The sequence below is a fragment of the Lepidochelys kempii genome, chromosome 4 (genome assembly GCF_965140265.1).
Source record: "Lepidochelys kempii isolate rLepKem1 chromosome 4, rLepKem1.hap2, whole genome shotgun sequence".
NCBI classification, from domain to species: Eukaryota; Metazoa; Chordata; order Testudines; family Cheloniidae; genus Lepidochelys; species Lepidochelys kempii.
Genome location: NC_133259.1, coordinates 38146554 through 38169363, shown reverse-complemented (window position 1 = coordinate 38169363; position 22810 = coordinate 38146554). Strand labels below are relative to the sequence as shown.

The window sequence follows — 22810 nt, the reverse complement described above, 5'->3', positions numbered from 1 at the left end:
AGATTCAAAAGAAAGTTTAAATGAAGAAAAAATGCCTGCTTGATTAAATTTAATCAGATTGCTATTTGCAGGGAAATACCCCTGTTAAAGAGATCAAAACATCACAGTGCTTTATCTGTTCTAGTTTAGAGTCTTAAACACCACATAACAGCTTTTTGCTTCACAAAACAAACATGTTTTATATGCACCATACTTGCTGCTTCAAGCAAATCTCTTATGTATCTATGTATGTCAACGGTACCTAAAGTCTTAGATAAGCTCTTTAAAATGTTTTTATCATTCAATCAATATCTCTGTATGTATAACTAGTGTTTATTCTTCAGATACAGTTGATTTAAAATTTACAGTCCTGCCAATTGATTCAAAATAATTCAGATATTATATGGGAAAGGGAAAAAAGGCAAAATATTTGTCCTAAGCAGAACAAATTTAATGTAAGTACATTTTGTTCCACATGATAGTTCATCCTGTACTAAATAGGATTTGCCTCACACTTACCCCTATCTTATTAGACAGCCAGTGCATTACAGAACTGACAGACCCTGTTCTACAATTGCTGCTAGCTTCACTGCCAAAATATAATGCATGTGCACTCTTCTTTTATACTCCATTTAATATGCCATAAATATGTGGATTACATACAGATACTTAAAGCGTAAGTAACGGCTTAACGCACATGCCAATAAGGATGGAAATGGTTATCATTCTAAAAATATGCTTACAGAGGAATTAGCAATGGGTTAGGAGACTTATTCCAACACTGCATATAAAATAACTCGTTGCTACAGTATATCATTGCTCACATTCAAGCACCTTTGCCATACTGCGATTAAATCCCTAAACAGGATGCTTGACATTGTCGGAAAAGAACAAACAAGCAGTAGAAATTACCTAAAAAATAAATATGTGTGTGTGTGTGTGTGTATGTGTATATATATATATATATATATATATATTTTAAAGCAGCATTGGATTCAATCACGTTTTCAGTTTGTTTTCAGTTAAACTCCTTAGATACATTTTGAGGCTGACCTCTGGGTATGGAAGGCAGAAGAAATAGTAAGTTCACTTTACAGTCCAGAGAAGACTTACAAAACTCAAAGGATCATATAACTAGCCAGTAATACACATGCTGGTGTCTGTCAAACTGACTTCTGCAGGCATCATCAAGCTTTCCTACTAGCCTTCTTTATTCATATCTACTTTTAACAGCAGTGGCATAGCTTTGATTTTTAAAGATGCAGTTGAAGAGAGACAGTTTTTTGCTATAAATGGAGAAATCCAGAACACCCAACTACGTTCAAGAGATGATCTTGCTTATTTGGTTAACATTCTACAAATCATCCTTGTAATGTACTTTAGAAGCCTAGCACAATTTACCTCTCTTTGTGCAACTAAAAGTACTTGAATTTCCAAAGTGAGGTGTCACATTTTAAAATAAGTAGTCTTTAAAATAAAGTAAAGTAGGCTACTACAGCAATGTTGTACAGTACTGTGAAAGCATGGCTAAATATCTGGCCTGTCACTTTTGCAATTTTTTTGTTTTAAAAAGACACATGAATCTTGAATAGAAATATCAATTTAAAAACAAAGAGAGAGAGGAGTTAGAACACTTGAGAAGAATCTCTTTAAAATATTTACAAATGCAGGCACTGTTCTGAAAAGCTGTTTCAAGTTACAAAATTTACCCTCAAGTCAATGCAAATGATTTAGATGCAACATACTTGCGTGTCTTGCCCTGTGCTTGTGAGGTCTGCTGTGATCTCTTTCTGAGTGCTGGTCGTCTTCTCCCTGCTCTGTGCCTTCTGATGAGATTCCAAAGGAGACTACAGAAGGAGGTGCTTCTGATTGCCCTCCTTCCTCTTGAGAATCAACACACCCCTTTTCAGCTAGAGACCTGGACACTTCCTTCTGTCTGTCTGAGCAATCTAGGATCACTTCCACTATGGGGAGAGATGGATCGCTTGCTTCTGCTCCTTGGATCACCTTGACCTCTTTGCCACTAGGAATCTGGAATGTTTTGCTTGACCACTGGACAGTGGCCTCTTTTTCACCCAGGGGGACTGCAGTTATCGGGCTAGTCCCATCTTCTTGCACAGTGGGTCCAGTTTCTGAAGGGGTACATTTTTCAGCTCCCAGGAAACTAACAGCAGGAACACTGGTGCCCTTGTCCCTGTCATGTGAGAGGGACAACTGCAGCTCAACCACAGTGCCTGGCCTCCTTTCTTTTGTCTTCTCTTTGAAAGCAGCCTCATCTGTCAAGACTACTCTTGAGGTTTCTATCACTTTAGGAGCAATTTTGTGGCATTGTATTGTCTCCTTTTCTTGTTTTGTCCCAGAAAAGTCAAAGTCACTTTCCTCTGCTCCAGGGGGAGCTTCATTGTGTATCTCTGTGATGTAGAATTCCCTCTGGGGCATTTCCGGGGCTGTTCTGATTTGCAGTGTGGTACTCTCCCTATACTCCTCATTTTTTACGTTATCACGTTTTCTGTTTTCTGTTTCTGGACTCAAGCTTTCATTTAGTCCATTGGATGATCTGCACATATATACACATACACACACAAAAATAATAATTCAAGAACATAAGCTGTTGTAAGTACAATTACAAAAGAGATTTTCTTGTTTAAATGGAAGTACATATTGTATTTTCCCAGGTCCCTGCCCCAAAGAATTTACTATCCAAGAAGGCAAGTCACATATAAAGGGCAGGGAGAGAGCGATAAATACTTAAAATACTTGTTTTAAAGGAAATTCCTTGTTTAAAAGTATCATCATCCCTCTGTGTCATTAAATGGTTAAACTTTAAGGGCCCAATCCCATGACATATGCCTCTCCCTGTGAAGTGCTCAGTGCCTTTAACTCCCACTGAAATCAATGCAAGTTGAGGGTGCTCAGTACATCACTGGATCAGTCTATATATTTTAAAATGGGACTTTTCTGATTGGTGAATCTTGCTTTAACCCTACATGTCAGACTATATCTTCATTTTTCTATTTATTCCTCTCTTCCCTCTCCCCCATTATAGGTTCCCTTAAAAGTATTATAAACTTTACTGTAACCTCCAGTTCCCCCTTTCAGTGCTGTATGCCTCAGGCGTGTACTATTAATTTCAGTAGAAACTATTTCAGTGCAGTCTGACACAGTGACATATTATTCATTTTTACATTTGGCTGTAATGTAGCAAAACTTTTTGGTAATTAATAGACGCATTAGGTGCCCTCAATAAACTACAAAGCATCAAGTACTATAAGAGGAGTTTGAAATCAAAAGCAGGCTCCTGGTATTCTAAAACTATTGGATCACACTGCAAATAAAGGCCAGAAATAGCAACAGAAAATGACGAGGTAAATCTATCACTGAAATGACTTTAACTCAGTATAACTCACATTTATAGCTTCTCTGCATACTGATTGAATCAAACTGGATTTGCCTCAATTAGGAAACAATGTATAACATCTATTAAACCACATATGGGGCTACATAAGGGTCAGACAGACTTTCATTTAGGAAACCCTGTGTCTCTATCTGGATTCTATCATGTTGTGCTATTTGGACAATCAGTTGTGCGGCTGCTGACTGCAGACAAAATTGTATGAATCCATAAACATTTCCTTGTAGGATATAAGACTGGGTGTGGGCCAGCTAACTTTTAGCCTTTATTGGTAGTTGAACGAGTGTGTGTGTGTGTGTGTGTGAGAGAGAGAGGGAGACTTCCACCTTAAAAGGCCCTCACTACTTACAGATATACTGTTTATAGACACTGATATGTGTCCAGTGGTACAGTACTGTATCTGGTCTTTTTTGTTTTATTTTTCATTCTATTTTGTCAGATTCATTTTTTTAGGTCTGCTCAGTTCACTGGAAGATTTGCAAAATCTCTGAGTACCCAGAAACTTGTGGTATAATTGCAGGAAGGAAGTAGAGCTGTGTGGAGGGAACGCAACAGGATTTGGTCCAAAATGGTGTTTACAGACTGAATGTTACACTTCAGTTTGCTATGCACTGAGCATGAGCCAATCTTTTTACTTTCATGGAAATATTTCATGCTTTCCTCCCGCAGCAACCCTCTGCCTAGTCCCCAGGTCCTCACATTCTTAACATCCACTGGGAGCTTTCTACTCATCCTTGAGTGCTTCAGGAAAGGCTAGTGGCTCTCTTCCCATTCCCACTGCTTCTTTGATACCTCCCTCTAGAGGCTTTCTGGAAAGTCAGTAAGACATTCCCTCCATATGGTCTCTTTAGGGTAGCTGCCAAGCAGGGCCTTTCCCTCTCCACTTGCAACCAATCCCAATCCCAAGGATTTTGCAGGGGAGCATCAGGAGTGTCACGGTTCCTCCCCCACTCTGAACTCTAGGGTACAGATGTGGGGACCTGCATGAAAAACCTCCTAAGCTTATCTTTACCAGCTTAGGTCAAAACTTCCCCAAGGTACAAAATATTACCCCCGTTATCCTTGGACTGGCCGCTACCACCACCAAACTAATACTGGTTACTGGGAAAGAGCTGTTTGGACGCGTCCTTCCCCCCAAAATACTTCCCAAAACCTTGCACCCCACTTCCTGGACAAGGTTTGGTAAAAAGCCTCACCAATTTGCATAGGTGACCACAGACCCAAACCCTTGGATCTGAGAACAATGAAAAAGCATTCAGTGTTTTACAAGAAGACTTTTAATAAAAAATAGAAGTAAATAGAAATAAAGAAATCCCCCCTGAAAAATCAGGATGGTAGATACCTTACAGGGTAATTAGATTCAAAAACATAGAGAACCCCTCTAGGCAAAACCTTAAGTTACAAAAAAGATACACAGACAGAAATAGTTATTCTATTCAGCACAATTCTTTTCTCAGCCAATTAAAGAAATCATAATCTAACACATACCTAGCTAGATTACTTACTAAAAGTTCTAAGACTCCATTCCTGTTCTGTCCCTGGCCAAGACGACTACAGACAGACACAGACCCTTTGTTTCTCTCCCTCCTCCCAGCTTTTGAAAGTATCTTGTCTCCTCATTGGTCATTTTGGTCAGGTGCCAGCGAGGTTACCTTTAGCTTCTTAACCCTTTACAGGTGAGAGGAGCTTTCCCCTGGCCAGGAGGGATTTCAAAGGGGTTTACCCTTCCCTTTATATTTATGACAAGGAGGTAGCCTGACTCCAGTGCAGAGAGTAGCAAGAAACCTTCCTCTAACCAGCAAAGAGCCAGAAGCATTTAAAGACTTAAGGTGGGATTTTTAAAAGCTATAAGTGTTGGACTAACTCTGCTCCCATTAAAGTCAATGGAAAAACCTCCACTACTTAGTAGAAGCTGAATTAGGCTAACACTGAATGCTATGGAAATCCCACTCTGATTATAGCAGCCAGGAAAATAGTCAAAGGCTTCCTAGCAAGCGCACAATAAGAAGTGAGGCTTCCCTACTCATACCTGCAAAAGTAAAAGGTTAATGGTGCTGGGATGCAAAGATCATCCAAGGAATATATCACGGCCCTTCACAGCCTAACCCTACCATACCTATCATCTCTCATTCACAATTGAAATTTCGACTCCTGCCTCCACTTGGCCCATGATGCCAGCCTCTATTATCCATTTGTTAAATTTTCAAACAAGCACCATTATGCTTTCTCCCATGCTGCCCATCCCATTTGTGATGTTGACAATTAGTATTTTAACGGTTATAAAGCTTTTTGAATCTCAGGGTCTACTATCATTAAATAATTATCTGACCCTCCCCATACTGCAACTGCAAAATTTCCCATAACTGGAAAATTTAAAAGTTTAAAAAATGCTTAAACCCCATAATTTATGGAAAAAAACCATAAATGTGAAAACTGAAAGCTATACAAATAAAAAAGCTTAAAAATAAACATCTATATTATCTTTTGACATTTAAAATAATAAAAATCAAATTCTGCATTGCCTAGATATATTGATTTATCTTAGTTAGGAATAAGAGCTACACTACAGTAGGTAAGCTGGAATCCTCAGCTATTCCAGTGATTTCATCAAGCTGAGTAAATTAGTCAGCCCACAGAAACAAGCAAACATAAAGCATTCAAACCCATCTCCTATTATATATTAGATTAATTCCACTCAGTGACTCTCTCCCTCTCAGGGCAGAGCACGCTTTTACCCTACTGGACACATTGGAACTGTCCTACTGTACAGCTGTGGAAGTCCCCAGAGTAACTCTGTCTTACTCATTCAGAAGTCTCCTGAAAAAGCTACAGGGGTGCACATGCTGAAACAGGAACACTCCAGCCTTTCACAGGATGTTGCTCTGTTAGTATTCAGGGAGCAAGGACATAACCCTCCTCGCCCTTCTGGTCTCCTTTAGGAGAGCTAATTTTGGAGGGGGCACTAGTTGAGAGCACTGGCAGAGTTCCCTGCCCCTTTAGTCTTTAAGGTGCCACCAGACTCCTTGTTGTCCCTGCCCCTATTGTGGCTGGCCTCTGCATAGGAGGAAAGGTCCTTGGGTCGTCTCCTTTTCTTACCCATGTAGAATTTATACTATATATTAGAGGGGTAGCAAGACTGAACGCAAGACTCAGAGAGTTTTATAAAGGAGAAAAAATATCTCTATCACCAATCTATAGATGGAGAAACTGAGTCGTAGAGAGGTTAAGCAACTTGCCAAAGGGCACATAGTGAGTAAGAAACAAAAATGGAAGTCATATCTCCTGGTTTCTAGTCCCTGTTCTGCATGGACTATCTCTCAGGAAACTCTTTGTCATGTCATCTATGCACTGTGCCCTTGTCATGTATACAATCTTTGTTCTGCTTAGGCCTCATTCAAAATGCCTCTCTTGTATCACTCCTGCACACTCATATTCCTTCCTTTCCACTCCCTATGCTTAAAATTCCCTCTCACCCTTAAGTGCCAGATCATCCTTGTGACATCCCTCCTGAAAACACATTACTTTTGGTAAGGCTGTCACTGGTAAGCCATAATGCACGAACCAGAGAGCTGTGGTCTTTAACTGGAGAGGAAGGTTGTTCCAGTGGTTAGGGCACCTGCCTGGGAGATGGGACAGATGAGTGTAATTCCCTGTTCTGCAACACATCTTAGGCAAGTCACTTAGTCACTCTGTGCCTCAATACCCTGTCTGCGAAATGGAAGTAATAGTAATTCCATACCTCACAGAGGTCAACACTCCTTTGAAAATAAGTCCATTAAAGATTCTGAGGCACATGCTATGGTTACGGGGGGGGGAGCATATAAGTAGCATAGATAGATAAAACTGTGCCATAAGGAGATAGTACCCTGAATCGATGCATCATATGTACCTGGACTGTGCTGTCTGAACTATCAAGTGAGCACTTTGTGGCCAGGAATTGTGTCTTCCTTTACATTTGTACAGTGGCAAGCAAACTGTTGGTGATAAATATATAAATAATAATATTACTATATATTGGAAATTCACAGTACATGTCTATAAAATGGACATGCATGCACCACCATGTTTTGCCAGTAAGTTTAGGGAGCAGAATGTATGCCAAAGCATTCTGAACATTTCTTTACCTCTTGATAAGCAGCTGGAGGGCATCAGTCAGACCTTCCATAAGAGTGATAACTTCAGAATAGGTTAAGTCTGCACAGGACTTGCCGTTGATAGACACCACCTCATCCCCCTCACACAGCCCAGCCTTGGATGCTTTGCTCTTGCTGCGAACCTGAGATGAGTTAAAAGTAAATTAAATTCAGAATTGTATAATTAGAGTTAATTACAGCAACTCCATCCCCACATTCTCAGTAGAAAAAAAATGGGTTCGTGTATATACTTATTTATAGTACAGTAATACTGAGGAATCCAAATCAAGGATCAAGCCCTGTTGAGCAAGGTATTTTACTGGAACATAACAAAAGATAATCTGTCCCAGCGAGTTTACAATCTAGGTATCAAACAGAATGCAAAAGGCAGATGAAACAGACCAACGGGGTGGCAATGGCATGAAAGGATGAGGTAACAGTACAAAGAACAGAGTTCAGCAGAAAAGCAAAAGATGTAACTCACCACTCAGCTGGCTAATGAGAGACTACCAGGGGTTTATGTAGATAGCCCAGTAAAATGAGGATCTGACATCCTCTTAGAAACCTAGGCCAAGTTTTCAAAAATGAGTCCCTAACGTAAGGCTCCTCAAGGCCAAGATTTTCATACTTGCATGCCATTTGACTTCAATGGGAGCTATGGGTGCTCAACACCTCAGACAATGGCACAAACACTTTTATTTAGGTGACTAACTATAGGCACATCACTCTGGAAAAAATGTTCCTCAATTCAGATTTAGTCAACTTAATTAAGTGCCCTGATTTTCAAAAGTGCTGAAGTGAATGGGTGCCACTGGAGGCTCAACACCTTTGATAATCAGGGCAGCTCTTGAATGGACTTAGCAGCCTAACTTTAGGTACCCTTGTTTTTAACCCTAATTTTTGTACACAAATACATACACCTGCCACAACATTTTCTTGCTCTTGAACAACAGTTCAGCTCTACAGATGAGTTAATATAATGTGCATATTTATATACGGTACAGAGAGAAGGAGAAAACAAATGGGCTAAACTGTAACTGGGCAATTAAAATAGTATACAACCTGTTGCAATGAATCACTGTTAGGAAGGAAACAAGTCATCATGATAAATCAGGTAAGTATCATGAGAAGAAATCCTATCTAAGTAATTACTGCTGTAAGGGGGAATAGCATATTAAAAGATCAACGAAGGATTTTCAGATGTATTTGTTTTTGGCTTCTAAACTATGCACACTCTCTTGATGCCCTTATGAACATCACATGATCAAATAACCATTCACAGAAAGTCCAAAAATAAATAAATAAATAAATAAACTCTCTAAATCCCACTAGTTAACCCTCAAACTCTTTCTCCGTCACCACCTCCCCTCCCCAAAACTTTTGCCTCTAGTCATGCTAGAAAAAGTCAGGAAGAATAAATGGGGTCAACAGGTCCAGGTTCTTCCAAACAAAGGCAGAAAACAAACCCTATCGTTTGGGATTCCTCTCCAACAATTCCTCATCTCCAACGCCTTTGTGATTAAATTGGAAAGATGTCATCTCCAGATGTCATGACCTGGACTATCTCAGCTGTTGTAGTATCACATGGGGAGAGCAATGGCATCTAAGATCTAGATCTTAGGCATCTAGCCCCCAACCCATTTAATTCATTATGAGTCCAAAACAATGTCTTAAATTATTGGAATTGGAAACTACTTGTTGAAGACACTCCTCATTCATTCCTTTTAATAAATAGAGTGTACCTCTTCTTAGTGCTAACAGAAGCTGTAAAGCCACATGGAGGAATACTCTAAAATGATTGTCACAAACCATTTAGGTGCCTAAGATTCCCTCATGCATCTATGTATTCCTCCCAGGGACCTTAAAGCACTATATATTCATTAGCCAAGCCTCACAACACTGCTGGGGAGTACAGTTGGTGAGGGACAGATAGGGATCGCTTCGCTAAATAATAAAGGGCATCTAGCTTTGTGGTGAAAGGCGACAGCTATTCAAGAGTGCACAGCAACACATCAAAACAGTTTAGGACAAGAAGCGAAGACAGATGTTGTATATCCTGCTGCAAATGAAGGGAGAAGTTCAGCAGATAGAAGAATGTAATTACCCAGCATGGAATGTGGCTATAACTGCAGGGTTAACAATTCTACTTTCGCAAAAAGTGCAGTGGGAACTTTAATAACCAAAAGTGGCTAGGATTTACATCACATCCATGGAAGAACACCTCCTGCCTTCCACTGCCCCATTACTGATGCTGGGGTATTAAACTAGTACTGGTGCAGAGGAAAGAATGTTACCTGTTGGGATTACCCAATACAGCATCTAGGTTTCCCATCCAAGTCCTAACCCAATCTAACATTTGCTAACTTGTGCTGTGCTCTTGCTAGATCTTTCGAGGTGGTACACACACAAAGAAAGCTTCTTTAATTCTTCTTTGTTGTCCCAAAGGGTTTTATTCTCTCTTCTCAGCTCCTTAAGCTTAGGAGTATACTGATGGGAGAGCCCCATTATTGTTTTAAGCTCCTCTGTTCAAGAGCATAACCAGATCTGTCAATTAGCACAGCCTGCCAAGATTCTCATTAAAGAATCTATCTGATTTTTTACTGCTCCGGTCCTCTTTCCATTTCCAGTACAACATTGTGACCCATCATAGTTACTTTATAAGAAACCATAGACATCTTCAACACCACTCAAGGAATGCCATCCAATTAACTGCTATTTATAAAATACATATTTGGCAAATGTTGTTATATTAACCAGGAAGCGTGCAAACGTGTATTATAAAACAACATATATACACAAAGGGGCTGTCATGGAATCTGAACTCTGAACTCTCTATCTTTTGGACATGTATGAATACTTCAGCCTTAATATTGTGTTCATAGGTTATGCCATAGACATAAAAACACACATACACATAATCAACAATAATCTTATTAGCTATTTTATTTAATGTTATCACAGGCTTGGTACAGTAATGTAAATATGTATAGTCCTCAAAACAATTATTTGCTAACCGTGCATCTTGGTATGTATACCACACTCATTGGTGTGGTGTCGGCCCATTGTTTCCAATAGGATTACTCCCAGTTTGCACTGGGGCCATTAGTATCTGAGCTTCTGTATAGGATCCCATTTCTGGAGGCAATTCTGTGAGGCAACCCATTTCTGGAGGCAATTCCTAGATTCATAATGCTATTTGAAAATAACAGTGGGACTATAATCCTTTTTTGCTGCTGCTGGCCATTCATTTTGACTGTTAAAATTTATAAACACCGGTGTGTCATAATATGGCCTTCTGGACATTAGAGAAACAATAATCCAGTGCATACAGGAGCCAGTCGCCACCTTGCAGAGCAGCTAACATCTACAAATATGGAGTGGTATGCTGTGTTTATCCTTTTCTAGCAGGACTATAAACATCCTGGCACTTTGGGAAGCAATGATGGCTTAGATAGTCTTTAGTATGTTTCTCTGCATAAATGAGGTTGGATTTATTTTGTTTTTAAACGTGGATGACATTTCCCTTAAAATGTTTATAATACAATATAACCCTTAAAGTAAATATTTAGTAGTCATGTTAGAAACAAATTAAATTTACACCAGTTTTTAAAATGCAGAAACATTAACAATAAAAATATATGAACGTTGAAACAGTGTAAATAGAAAATAAATAATTGCTGTGATTTTCACTATAGAAATAAGGAATTCCTATGATGTTAAGGGAAATCGCCTGTTTCTGTCCTTTCACTTCTACTGTAGGTTGCCAATTTGAATCGGCTCAGGTCAGCAATTATTACCCAGTTCATAGCTGTTTGGTGATCTATGTGAAATAAATCAGGGGTCTCCATTCGTTGTCCAGTGGCAAGATGTCTACATGACTAAGCTGACCAGTAGTATGTATCATCAATTTTTAATTAGTCTTACTGGCAGCATCAGAACGAAATGGGCAGCAATTTTCACTCTCCCATTCTTAGACGTGATCCTTTCAGATTAGGGCTCAGGCACATTCCATTGCCCTTCCTACTACCTGAACTTTTCAGTGAGGTCCCAAACCTGTGAGGTGGTGAGCACTTTCTTGAGCTTCTTGAGAAGTGCTGAAAACCTGCAGCTCTGGGAGTTGAGGGATGCTCAGATCCTTAAAGGTGATCATCTTGTGGGACTGGGCATAAATAAAAAAATATTCATCTTCATGGCCAGGCTAAACATACACAGCTTTTCTGTCAGCACTTCAGTTATTATGTTGTCAGCTACCAGGAAGTGTTACTCTGAATTTCCTGATTTACCAGTATAAGTCAAACCCTTAACATGATTTTGCTGTCACACTGTTGTACTATATTTCCTTTTATTTTTTATTAAATATTTGTAAAGTTCTCCATTAACAAATAGTCTTTTATTTTTAATAATTCCCCTTCTCCTTCTACAGCTCTCCATTCACACCTCTGCTCCTGTGGCTTCCCTCCTTCTCTCCTTTCCCTCCACTCCAAAACTGACCTCTTCTTTTTACCCACATAGTAAGCAAGCTCTTCTCCTGACTGTTCAGAAGCCCCCTTCCCAGCATAGGCCAGCCAGCCAGCACCTAGCTACACTCTGCACCCTTTGTGTTCATTGAGAGGTTTCTGCTGAAATCAAGGGGCAGAGAGCACTGAAGAAGGAACTAGAAGCCAGCTAACTGGTAGTAGCTGTTGGACAAGAAGGTGCTGCTGTGCTCTGAGTGCAGAAAAACCACGTTGGCTTGCTATTGGCCTAATCTCAAGATATTATCAGGGATTGTAGTTTACCCATAACAGAGTGGGTAAACTAGTGGTGGTCAGAAAATGGGGTGGGGGTGGTGGTTAACCCCACTGAATATTTCTACAAACTGGGAGGGAAATGGTTTTCATCAAAATTTTCAATGGAAATCTTTGACATTTAATTGAAAAAAAAATGAAATTTTTCTGTTTTCAGGTTTTTGGTTTTCTGACAAAAGATCAAAAATGTTCAAGGAAAGCAGACCCTTTCTGCATTTATTTACTGCAAATTATTTACTCAAAAACCCTATTTTCCATTACAAAGTCTCAACAGAAAACACTTTTACCAGTCCTAGAGAAAACTGAGAGCTGTTTTTTCTGCTGACAGCCATGTAATTTGATTACACAGTGGAAACTGAGGAACCTTTCTTCAGTTGTGGGGAATTCAGCGGCAAGACTCTCATCCATGTAAATCACAAGAGACTCCACCAAAAACTCACGAAAGCTTATGCTCAAATAAATTGGTTAGTCTCTAAGGTGCCACAAGTACTCCTTTTCTTTTTGCAAAAACAGAAGAGTGTCACTAGTATAAAATCAGTGAAGCCTCATGGCTCAACCTGAGCTTTTTTGACACTATCTGCTCCCACCTTCTTTGGGCTAGTGTTTCTAAAGGAATCAAAAATTTCCTTTCTCTAAAACTACTAAGTAGGTTGTCATTACTAGGGAAACTTCTGTAAAATTCCAATAGCTTCTCGGTGTTTATAATTAATTTTGTCATATAATCATCACTGCTGCAGCCTTCCACCACTTGTGCTGAACCTGTCTAGACACCAGCTGCTCTGCTGGAATGTTCTAGTGCTTTACTTCCTTCCCTCTGATGCAGAATGTGTTACTAGTGATGAAAGCTCCGTCCCTGAATGTGGGACTCCTTTTTTTGATCATTCCAGTTATATACCACCTGCTGTTTAGAACTGCAGACTACTCCATTATTTCTTCACAATACAAAATTAACATTACCAAATAGTGAAATGTCAACATAAATGGGAACTCTTATGTTTGTCACATAGGCAGGACAGCAACACCATGTTGTAACTGCCAATACTATGCATGTTCATTAGGTTCTTCTGCATTTTTGTATCATTGTCAGTTCATTGTCCTTGTGTATTCTGAAATAGTTGAACAGTGGAAAAAAATGCAGTTTTTGGAAAATAAAACTGTCCTTATTGCCTATCCATTATTGAATATAGGCAAAACCAATAATCTATTCAGCACTATGTAAATATCTCCTGATAGTAAACTGGATATTATGCTGATTTGTTTTAAGTTGGTACAGCATGTCTAACTATTACTTGTTATAATGTTCAAATTTTCAGATCATCTCCTTCTGGACAGTTTGATTACAGGACTTGAAGAATGGCTCTGGATTATTTTGACAATTTGGCAAATTTCAATAGGACTTGGGTGCCTAACTCACACAGACTATTTTGAAAATCCCAGCCAAACTATTGTTCATGCTACAGAACTGCTTAAGGATCCAGTCCTGCTCCTACTGAAGCCAATTGACTTGACTAGAAGCAGGACTCAGCACTAAGAAACCATAGGAGACTATAAGAGCTCTACTGGTATTTGTTAACTATTTCAAAATCAACCAAAGCATTTTAAGATCAGATGATGCTTGCTGAAAATCTTTTTATTTAGGTGGCAAACTTACCAAATCCATATTTATAATGACAGTACTGATAATCGTAGGATTACTGCTAGTTGCTGCAGTAATCAAATAAAAATGTTAATTAGATATATTCAAATATGCTTCAGAGACTGCTCAGTTTAAAGATAGCTTAATATAATCATACATTTAATTTAATATAGTTAGACATTAAATTTACTGTAAGAAGTGTTTCATTTTTTCTGGTAATCAATATTTTCATTAATTTATTTTCCCTTGGTCACAAAGTTTATGATCTCTTTTCCTGAGAGTCTTTCTTTTATATTTATGCTAAAAAAATTATGAAATTTCATTTCCTCTGTTTATAAACCCTACAGCAAATACACAGAATTGCAAACCCATTTAAATGTATTAACAAATTATCTGTCAGTTTAATAGAATTAGCAGTGTACAGTACAGTATGTGAGATTATAGGCAGGAAATGGAAGTATCGAATGGTGCAAACTGTTAAAGGATATTAATGCTTTTTATTTATTATTAAGTCAGAGAATTAAAAATATTGTGACTGAAAATGAACTTAACCTGAATTTAGCTTATTATAAACTACAGACCCTAAGTCCTAATTCTGCAGTCCCTTACACAGGAGTCCTTCCCTGATCACACAAATAGTCTAATTGATGCCAAAATCATGAGAGAGATGTTAACTCTGGCTTAGTCCACATCAACATACGTTAATCTTCCTCAGTTTTCAACACTGCTACAATTCCTTTTCTGAGTCTTCCCATGCAGATATTGTCAGATACACTGAATTCCATACTGATTTTGTGCACCTATGGCCACTGAGACCACCAAATTCACTGCCCTTATCATGTAAACACATTTCGCTCAGGGCTCCAGTAGCGCTCAGTGATTACTCAGCACTTAAACTGCTTGCAAGAGCTCTGCTTTATTCTGTGTCAGGTTGTAACTACTGTGTGTAAATTATAAGAGCTTCAGAGTGCCCCACCCTGACTCTCTGTCTGGGAAGCACAGCCTTTAAAGCTAGGGTTGCCTTGCCTTCTGGCCAGTTTTTAACCAGCTTGGCTGATTTTTGTACCGCTTTGTCTTAAAAAGATTTAATGTGCCATTTTTTCTTCATTTGGGATGTTAGCATGCTCTACAATTCACACTCTCCTAGTCCAGACTGTGGCGCCATGTTAGGTTAAGGTTAAAAAAAAAAGTGATAAAAAAACATAAACATACACATATTGTGTTAGGGGTATTTTGTTTGTTTGTTTTGTAAATGGTTATCTAAAACATTTTAGTAATAATTTGCTATAGTTGGCTCTGGGACAGGCAGCCATTGACTGTTTTTTCTGTGTCTCAGAGGTGGTGGCAACCCTATTTAAGGCACAGCTTCTAATACCACAGCATTCATATTTCCTGTTGTGTCATTTACTTCCCCCATCTCCAAGTTTTATATCTTCAAGCAGAAATACATTTACCATTAAATGATCTAGACTGCCCTACGTTACACATTTATAACATCACGGTCTGGGTATACATGAAGGTACAGAAATATAAAACAATGCTTGTCCCCTCTGAGCAAAATGGGCTTGATTCTCTGTTGCTTTCGCTTTATGTAGTTATTTATATCAGCTCAAAGTGAGTACAAACATGCTACCAAATCAGAATTCTCTGCTCATTTGTAGTAACAGTGGCACTTTACACTCATTTTGCACAGGTGAAACTTTCTAAAGAAAATGTAAGGCAGTGGAGAACCAGGCCCTGTGCTTGCTGCTTTTGGTGATTTTCATTGTCAATGAATATATACAACTTCCTATTTTGAACGCAGCCCTTTCCCTCACCCCTTGTATGTTGTTTGTTTTGAACTTGCAAACACATATGCGTGCATAAATTTCCTCACGTGAGTAAAGTTACACAAAGTGTTTGCTGGATTGAAACCAGAGAATTATTTGCTCTTCAGGACCACAGATTGTAACTTCCCATAGGCATATGGGCACTTTCTAACACTTGGGTGCTACTAGAACACACATTGTAATAAAGTGCTGCATGCTCTGTCTCCTGCATTGAGCCAGAGTCTTGCTCCTTCTGTGGGTTCTAGAGCAGGCAGCTGCATTCTACTTGTAATGTCTTCGTGCTCCCGGAGCCCTAAACTTGCATGTTACATTTGTGAGCATATGCTGTAACTGTTCGTACATTACAGAATGTCCTTTTATAATGTTAGTTACACATAGATATTCAGGGGTATTTTGAAAACAAAAATATGCTTATTCCAGACATAACTACGTGGGTGGGGGAGAGTCCAGCCAGTCACATGGCCAAATCCATGACCTTTCCAATCCTTTGTCCTTCTTTTATCCCTTTTGGTCTCCTCCTCCCCCCCTTCATCCGTAATCCTGTCACTATTTAAAATAGTATTCATAGACGTAAATGCCTATGTTTGGTCTGTCCTCCCTCTGTTGCCAGTAGCCATCAAACTACTAGACTTCTGTTGTACTACAAATCAACACCTCTGGAAGCAGTGACACCCTGTGTCAATCTCTCCCTATGCCCTGATTCATTGTACAGAGCAGGTCAAATCCTGTGCCGGCATAAACTCCATGGAAGTCAATGGAATTAGACCAGTAGAGATTTGGACCCAGGGTGTGGAGGGGAGCTAACAGTGACTTCCTAGTCACTTGCACAGGCGGGCCTTATATTTAAAAAATAGTGAGACAGACTGAAGAGAGAAGGCCAAGAAAACGTCTGATGATACCATGGGCTATAATAGAATTAAGGTAGTGTTTTAGCTGATTTAATATCTAGACTTAACAATAGCTGGGTGCATGGTTACATACAGTAATTGGTAAGCAGAAGAATGGAAAACCTAGAGCATAGTCATATACTGTCTGTAGAATGCTGATTTACATGAAAAGCACTGTTATGCCCAAAACAGAACTCTTCAAATCTGTAGGGAACCTAAGAAGTTCCAGTTTCCAGGGGACCTCAAATGCTGTCACTGGAGGGTCATGTTCTCAGCTCGTATAAATTGGCATGGCTCCATTGAAATCAGTGGAACTGTACCAATTTACACCAGCTGGAGATCTGACCCAGAGTGTTTAATCAGCTCCAGAACTTGTATTGTTTAGCTCCCCAGCCCACTCTCTCTGACATTCCCCAAGGAATATTTTTGATTTATATAGTGTAATCCCAGCAAGAGCCCTTGTCTTTGATCTCTTTCCAAATCCAACATATTTGCATTACAAGTCTGGAAATATAGGCTAGAAACAGAAAAGTGCAGGCTGAAGAGGGAGAACTCCATGATTCACCCATGAATGTAAAGTTGGTTTTTCATATCAGATAACTTTAAATGTAAAGTGTTTCTCTCTACTGTAGGGTAATCTCTTTATTGGGGCGTAAATAATAACATGAGAGTACAGCACGAGGGAGATGTAGGGAGAAAAGAAGTTGTGTGTTTACACGCTCACACATTTTTCTGTTGCCCACATCTATATTCAGTTTCAAATGTAATCCTTTTGCACTTGCTAGATCCAACCTAAACCATGGCTTTTCCCTCCAGGTGACAGAAGGCCTCATCCTACACCCATCTGAGTCAATGGGAGTGTTGCCATTGAGTATAACAAGGGAAGGATTAGACCCTAAATTACCTGACATTGGTGTAAGGGCAGAACAGTGGTGTATCAGCCACACATTGTACTAGACTGTGGGAAATAGATGTCAGCTGAGGATTTGGGTTTACTTGTAAAAAACACTAATACATTTACAAAACTTAAATCACAGTGAATCATGTGATTGTACTACTTCAACAAAGGTTCAGTGCTCATCCCCTGGCTAGAGAATGCAGTATTTTTACTGTGTACATTCTAATCAGATTTATTGGTTTAACTACTTAATGTTACATCGCATTGTTTAACACTCTGGTTTTCTTCCTGTTGCTTTATATATGAGGAATTCCATTTTGCATTGTCTCAACTCAGAGATGTCTATGTGCAGTACCTGCTCTCTCCCCTCATGAAAAGAACTGGACCCTAACTATCAGACATAATGCAGAAGTTCCAATTTTTGTAGTGCAAATCAATCAAGTGATGGTTGTAATAAAAAATTACACACATGCTGCTACAGTGGAATAAAGAAGAAGGTCCCACTGTGTATGAACTGTGGAGTATTTGTGTTACCCAGAGCCAGAGAGCAGACTTACCTCAGTAGATGGAAAAGCTTGCCCGAGTTTCCAAAAGCTATTCCTAAATGTACTAACAGTATAATCTTGCTAATGGTTGCCTTTTGCTCTGGCAGAAATCCAAGGCTAGCAACTGAAGAAGGGATGAGGTAATGACCTCCAAAATATTGATCTGGTATGCTGACGACACAGCAAATTTCCCAACAGTGAGCCCTGGGCCTTACTTTAAGGCTATGCATTATACTGACAGACGTGCTGGATGAGTGATGGTTTTCTCCAGTTATTATTTTTATTAATACAATATGATGCTTGGTGTTACATTGCACACTTTTAGTTGGCATTTTGAAGTGTCCTGTTTTATATAGCAAAGGATCACACCAACTTCCTCTACTAATGCTCCCTTTGACTTCAAGTGTGTATGACTAGGGGCACGGCTACACTAGAGAGTTTTCAGCAGCGCAGCTGCACCAGTACAGCTGCGCCACTGTAAACTGTCTAATGTAGCTGCTCTAAGCCGATGGGACCAGCCCCTGCAAACAGCAGAAGCTATGCTGGTGGGAAAAGCTCTCCCGCTGACATAGAGCTGCCCACACTGGCGCTTATATCAGTGTACCTTATGTTGCTCAGGGGGTGATTTATTCGCACCCATGAACTACATAAATTATGCCAACATAAGCTGTAGGGTAGACAGCATAGAAGAAGAAAAAGGGAAATACTGCCACTCAACAAGTTGCAGTGGGGAAGGTTTAGATTGGATATTAGGAAAAACTTTTTCACTATGAGGGTGGTGAAACCCTGGAATGCGTTACCTAGGGAGGTGGTAGAATCTCCTTCCTTAGAGGTTTTTAAGGTCAGGCTTGACAAAGCCCTGGCTGGGATGATTTAACTGGGAATTGGTCCTGCTTCGAGCAGGGGGTTGGACTAGATGACCTTCTGGGGTCCCTTCCAACCCTGATATTCTATGATTCTATGATTCTAACAGGATGCCAGTCCCTGACCTATTCCATTCCCAGTCTCACTTTTTTTCCTATCACCCTTCCCTACTGGTGGCCTGCTGCATGCTGCCTGACTTATTTTGCAACCCTAATGAACTTTTATTTTTTCTTGTACATAGCATCTATATCCTCCTTTTTTCTACTGATTTTTCTTTTTCCTAGGCAGAGAGAATAATTGAATTGCCACTGCCCTTTTGAAATAAAGCGAGAACAATGCTACTTCAGTGAGCGTGTTTTGTTATTCAGATAGCATCACAATGATAGGGTACTTCCTCTCCTTTTCAGCACTGGTTGTGAGATCAAAGATCCTAGAAATGGGAGAACACTGTGGCCTAAAAATGCATTGCCTGTATTATAGCAACTGCACCAAGGTAGCCATGGTGGAAGTACTAGCTTACAGCGAGCTCACATCTAACTTTGAGCAATAATACAAATGCCTATACCAGAAGGTTAGCACCAGTGCAGTTGCAACATTATTATCATGTATTATTTATTGCTGAGAGTGCCATCAATGTGCTAGACACTTTCTAAACAGAAAAGGCAGCACTGTCCCTCTGCTAAGAAGCTAATAATCAAAAGACGTGTAAACAAAGAGTAAGGGGCATGCATACAACAAAATATGATAGCCTGCTTCATGGTAATACAAGGTCATGTAAATACAGTTTTGAAATACTAGAGGTTATATAGAAAAGGAGTACTTGTGGCACCTTAGAGACTAACCAATTTATTTGAGCATAAGCTTTCGTGAGCTACCGCTCACTTCATCAGATGCATCTGTGCATCCAGTGAAGTGAGCTGTAGCTCACGAAAGCTTATGCTCAAATAAATTGGTTAGTCTCTAAGGTGCCACAAGTACTCCTTTTCTTTTTGCGAATACAGACTAACACGGCTGCTACTCTGAAACCCAGAGGCTATATAAACTCTTCCCTGTTCCTGGCTCTTGCTGCAATATGTCACTGCACAGCCTGCGGCAAAGGAGGAGGCAAAAGGTGTTCTAATAGTATTTCTGTCACCATTAATGTAGCATTTAGGTATGTGGGCCCTAAAAATAAGTTAGCTCTCAGACCCAGATGTTCATTTCTTAAAGGGACACTGCCAATTTTTTTAAAAAATCACATTTCTGAATTTTTGCTATCTACTGTTGTTATAGGTAGCACTCAAGGTTAGCAAACTTGAAAAAAATTGGGGTGGGGGGAACAGGTGAGGGAGGGAATTACTTCTTTATATTCTCCATTTGTTTATTTTGAACATCAGACGGCGTTTTCTGTAATGTCTCTCTCACATAGTCACTCAGTTTCCCCTTTTGGTTGTGTGGGGCTTTCACACAGCAACAGGGGAAAGAAAAACTTCTAAAAGAATAGGAAAACATGATTTTAAAATCACATTGTGTTTCTGTACACTGGCCTATTTTGTCCCCATGTGCCAGGCAGATCCCCTAATGGATCTGTGCCCGGAGACTTGAGGCAACAAGGGACCAGAAATAGGCCCTACAATCACAGAGTACCTCCCATCCAGCTTCTGCCTCCTGATCTGATGGATGGCCATCTTGGCCAGCACCAGGAGGAAGTTAACAAGGAGGTCTCGTGACTTTGTGGGGCCATGGAGAGGGTGTGTGCAAATCAACAAGTGAGGAGGAAAGTGCAGCCAGAACCTCAGCAAGAGATTCTGGAGGAGCCAAAAAAAGGGTTGAAACCTAATACACCCTACTTTGTTTCAACAGTGTCAGAACAAGACATCTCAGTTTTTTCTAATGATTTTCCTTCCCTCCCCCTTTCTTTTTTCAGTTTAAACTAATCACCACATTAAATCTAGTGTCTATACTAGCTTTTGTCCTAGAAAAGCTCCCACTAATTTGGGTATAGATGAAGCACTGGTTTAGACAAGGCTGCAGGTGCCAATAATGTGTTAAGAATGCACATGTTGCCTAAACTTGCTCAAAACAGGACTATGTGACATAGTGATAGAAATGCTTGCAACCACCAGGCTCTTATCTACACTTTATCTACCAATGGTGATAAAGTGTTACCAATGATGATAATTCCCACCTTATCTATCACTGATGACACTGCTCTGATGGGAAGATTTTCAGAAAAAGACTAATGTAGATGAAGCCTTAGGGCCTGATCCTGAGGTGATAAGCACCTTTAACTACCATTAAGTTCAGTCCAGTGTTTGGATAGCCTGGGGTCAGCCTACAGGAACAGCCATAGTTGGAGAAAGGGACATTTTGTGGATCCGAGTTAGGCTTGGAATGATAACAGTTCATTTGCTTGGGCTAGGATAAGTGCTAGGATCAGACTGTGGGCCTTAGCTAGGTTAGACTGGGTCTGTGTGAACATAAAAACAGTGAATTATAAAGGTCATCAATAACAACGTCTCTGGGATCTGAGATAGGATTGGATTACTCACTTTGCTGCACTGCAAGCATGCATCACTTCAAACCAAGTGTCATTTTATAGAGAGTTAAGTTTTGTACTTATATCTGGGATTATGTATTGGTTTCTGTAAGTATAACAACAAAAATATTAATTCCATAGAATGTATTACTGGCAGGATTATTCTTTGTTCCACAGTGTTCTGAAAAGAATGGTGCCTAGAAAAGTGCAAGAAATCTGGTGGTTGGGGTTTTTTTTTTTGCTTTTGTTTTTTGGAGGGATAGGGGAGGTGGGTGTTTGCTGGAAATCTTTCTTCTCCACTTAGCTTCACCTCAAGAATATGTTTGTGAATCCACTGGTTCCTCCTGCCATCTTCATCTGATCCCCCTGCGCTGATTTTCCTGACTAGCTCATTCCTAATTAATGATGTGCGCACCATAAATTCACCCTACTAGCAGGCAAAGGAGCCACTCGCTACCAATATGCACTTACATACACATGCTCCTATCTCTATATCCTGCATCAATTACTCACTCCTATGTGCCTATCCAATCTCATTTTCATTCTATCAGTCATCTGCCCTAATTCTGTTGACCTGGGAGGTTTCTCATTACAAACTCAGATAAGAGATAACACGCTTGATCCTTAATGCAAAACTAGTCCAACAGGAGCTACAGTTAAATCTTTATTCTATCTTCCTGAAATGGTCTAGTTTATGATAATCCCCTAACATTATATCATGAGTTTTCAAATATACAAGTGTAACCCTTCTGCCCGTCAGAGTTGGCAGCAACAAGGGCCAGGTTCAATATCTAGTTGATCCATTCCAATAACACAATGTAAACCGGCTCGAGTCCCCACCCAGTGACCTAGGACAAATATATACCACCCCCGCTGGGCGCCTCCAAGAGGCAATACTTCCCCTCTCGCAAGCACATAGTCTGAGTGTAGCAAAAAGCCTTTTAATAACAGAGAGAAACAATGTGGCATTATGTTGGGGAAACACCACCAACAGGATTCATAACACAACCCATGTGCAAAAAAACCCACCCCAAGCAAATTGGAGCATGCCCCTTTCCCTTTGGTTCTTGAGTCCAGCAACCCCAAATCACCCAAAGTCCCAAAAGTCCAATGACCCAAAAGTCTCTGTCCCTGGTCAGGGCAGCCCCAGAGTTCAAAAGTTTATCTGCGGAGCTTTACCTCCCAACCTGGGTGGAGATGGGACGGGGGTAAGAGGCACCTTACATGATCTGAAGCTGACCGCCCCACAGCTCCATAGGCCTTCGCTTCGCTCCGATAGCTGCCCCACGAACTCCTTCGCTCAGCTCCGCGACCCACCAGCA

The 22810-nt window shown here is 40.0% G+C and overlaps 1 protein-coding gene across 1 annotated transcript in view; it reads right to left on the bottom strand.

Moving 5' to 3' along the window:
* SYNPO2 (synaptopodin 2) overlaps positions 1–22810 on the bottom strand; it is a 129482-nt gene that overhangs the window by 30581 nt on the left and 76091 nt on the right. The window contains exons 2-3 of the mRNA XM_073340999.1: positions 7516–7667; positions 1725–2536 (exon numbers count right to left, since the gene is read on the bottom strand). Of these exons, the coding sequence (XP_073197100.1) occupies positions 1725–2536; positions 7516–7667 (964 nt within the window). The remainder of the gene's footprint in view (positions 1–1724; positions 2537–7515; positions 7668–22810) is intronic.